This window comes from Camelina sativa, chromosome 9, assembly GCF_000633955.1.
Source record: "Camelina sativa cultivar DH55 chromosome 9, Cs, whole genome shotgun sequence".
Lineage (NCBI taxonomy): Eukaryota > Viridiplantae > Streptophyta > Magnoliopsida > Brassicales > Brassicaceae > Camelina > Camelina sativa.
In genome coordinates this window covers 6,079,420-6,082,152 of record NC_025693.1, presented here as the reverse complement: position 1 = coordinate 6,082,152, position 2,733 = coordinate 6,079,420, and the positions used below count along the sequence as shown (strand labels likewise).

Here is a 2,733-nt window from a genome sequence, read left to right as displayed (position 1 = left end):
ACTACACTTTTTAAGGTGATAGCTAAGTTTTACTATAGTTTCTATTTTTCACAAATGGAAAGTTTGAAAAGGTCAAAATAGAAACTAGACTGAAAGTAAGATTGAACCTTGTATCTCTGATGGTCTCTCTGCATTTGGTCTTTACTTGTTTGAAAGATCCCTGGATTCTTGTGGCAATGTTGGTCGTGTCTTGGATAAGAATTTGATTCAATAGCAACGATAAGGTATTGAAACCGCCATTGTGACTAATTTTGTGTTTGTTTTTCAATAGAACTTGAGGCCAAGTGCAGAGGATTTACCAGGAGATTTAGAGATGATTGTCACATCATGCTGGAAAGAAGATCCTAACGAACGGCCAAATTTCACTGAGATAATTCAAATGCTCCTCCGTTACCTTACCACTGTTTCAGCGCCACAGATCATTCCTCCACCGAACCGACGAGTTTTCTCTTCAGAAAACATAGTTTTATCTCCTGAATCTCCCGGAACCTGCTCTCTGATGTCTGTCAAAGACGGAGATGCCTCTCGTCAAACCGTTAACACAGCTGATTCATCAGAGAAACAAACTAAAGGAAGCTTCTTCTTCTGCTGCTCATAGATGATGATGATCAATTTATATATTGTATTGGTTGTAATCTGTAAAGAAAAGGAGAGGAGAAAAGTGTTTATGATGAAAAGTATAATGTATTAAGCCTTAGAAGTTAGATCACAGTAACAAGAAAATTTATCGTTCAGTGTACTTTTAAAGACTTTTTTCTAGTGTTAAGTAAATTTGACATAAATGTCAAAAAGGAATAAAAATTTTAAAAATACGCCGTTGCCGGGGATCGAACCCGGGTCACCCGCGTGACAGGCGGGAATACTTACCACTATACTACAACGACATTTGTTGTTCGATTTAGACAAATAACTTATTTATATGATAATAATTTTGGATCGTCTTCTAAAACCCTCAAACCCTTTGCGAGGAGCTTTACAGACAGATTCGTTCGCTCTTGTTCGAAATATTTGCCATTTTTCGTTTTGCAGAAGCGAAATGTTCGTCACGAGGAGTCTCTCGAGACACTGCTCGAGAACTTGTAAATGGTCTTTATCTTCCCTCCTTCAATCCGATTCATGTATTAGGTAAGTTCAGATTCTATTTCTAACTCCACTTCTGATCCTCTCTTCTCGCTGATTACTGAGATTTACTCAATACCCATCTCCTAGATTCGTTTAATTTCTGTAAAGTTTATAACTTTATAATTCGATTTTGATCTTGAAGGAATCGGGTTTTGTCATCGAGTCCTGATACGAGTATTGGTAACTCAAGTGAAGGTTCTATCAATTTGTTTCAGCCATTGATGAATCAAGTGTTTAAAGGATGGTCTCGAGGTATGTCAACATCGAGAGGAAGGAGTATGAGGAGCAAAGTTGAGAGTAGAATGCGTAAAGAGTCTGGTAAGACCTTAAGAGAGATTAGGAGAGCTAAGAAGTTGAAGAAGAAACTCATGACTGATGAAGAACGGCTCATTTACAACCTCAAAAGGGTAAATATTGATTGATACTTATCCATGAATTTGTCTTCTGTGTTGTGTTTGCATTCATATTTTTGTTAAAGTTTGAGACTTTTTATGTGGTATTGCTTGTTGTGAAAACTTGTATTTGATGGTTGTTACACGGGGAAGTGTATGAGAGGGTTGAATTTTGATGCTGTCTCTCTTTGATGCAGGCGAAGAAGAAAGTGGCGCTTTTGTTGCAAAAGCTTAAGAAGTATGATCTTCCTGAGCTACCATCTCCGGTCCATGATCCCGAGCTTTTCACATCCGAGCAGATACAAGCGTTCAAGAAAATCGGATTCAAGAATAAAAACTATGTTCCTGTTGGTGTTCGTGGAGTCTTTGGAGGAGTGGTGCAAAATATGCATATGCACTGGAAGTTTCATGAGACTGTCCAAGTTTGTTGTGATAATTTCCCTAAGGAAAAGATTAAAGAGATGGCAAGCATGATAGCAAGACTGAGCGGCGGGATAGTCATTAACATACATAATGTGAAAACTATTATTATGTTCCGTGGTAGAAACTACCGGCAGCCCAAGAACTTAATCCCTGTTAACACCCTCACAAAGCGGAAGGTATAAATCTTTGGATATAAAGTTTCAGGTTCTTGATTTCATCCTTAAAAGTTGAGGATCATGTGGTTAGTTGATATCAGTCTTAAGAATTGAACTTAGGTCGATCTATCTGTGTTAGGAATCTTTAGTTATGTTAACGACATCCTTGGGTCAGACAATCTTTAGGTTTAGGATTTATGAATCATTGAAGTGTGGCTTGCTCAACAAGTGTTATGTAGTGGTATGGTATGAACAAGTATTTATGTTTTGCAGGCTTTATTCAAAGCGAGATTTGAACAAGCGCTTGAGTCTCAGAAGCTGAACATAAAGAAAACAGAACAGCAGCTACGGAGAATGGGTGTTAACCCTGAAGATCCGGTTGCCATGGCTAGTATCCAGAGAGTTGCCTCAACATTCTTCAATGCAATCGACAAAAAGGAAGGAAGCCCTTATGTCTTCCATGGAGATAAACAATCAGAACGAGGCAGTGGTGTTGAAAATACAGAAGAATCAGAACCGGGGGATGAAGATAGTGACCAGGAGGAGCTAGACAGATTCATAGCTGAGATAGAAGAAGCAGCAGACAAGGAGTGGGAGGAAGAGGAAGCTGCTGAGCAAGAAGAATCTGGTCGGATAAGGTA

At 38.7% G+C, this 2,733-nt stretch overlaps 1 protein-coding gene and 1 non-coding gene across 2 annotated transcripts in view; one reads left to right on the top strand and one right to left on the bottom strand.

Annotated features, from left to right (window-relative positions):
• Nucleotides 813–884, bottom strand: TRNAD-GUC. Its single transcript has one exon. It is a non-coding gene; the product is annotated as a tRNA-Asp (tRNA).
• Nucleotides 963–2,733, top strand: part of LOC104710596 (uncharacterized CRM domain-containing protein At3g25440, chloroplastic-like) — a gene marked incomplete in the record, with an annotated part of 3,471 nt that continues 1,700 nt past the window's right edge. The window contains 4 exon segments of the mRNA XM_010427230.2: nt 963–1,125; nt 1,265–1,529; nt 1,712–2,113; nt 2,366–2,733. Of these exon segments, the coding sequence (XP_010425532.1) occupies nt 1,037–1,125; nt 1,265–1,529; nt 1,712–2,113; nt 2,366–2,733 (1,124 nt within the window).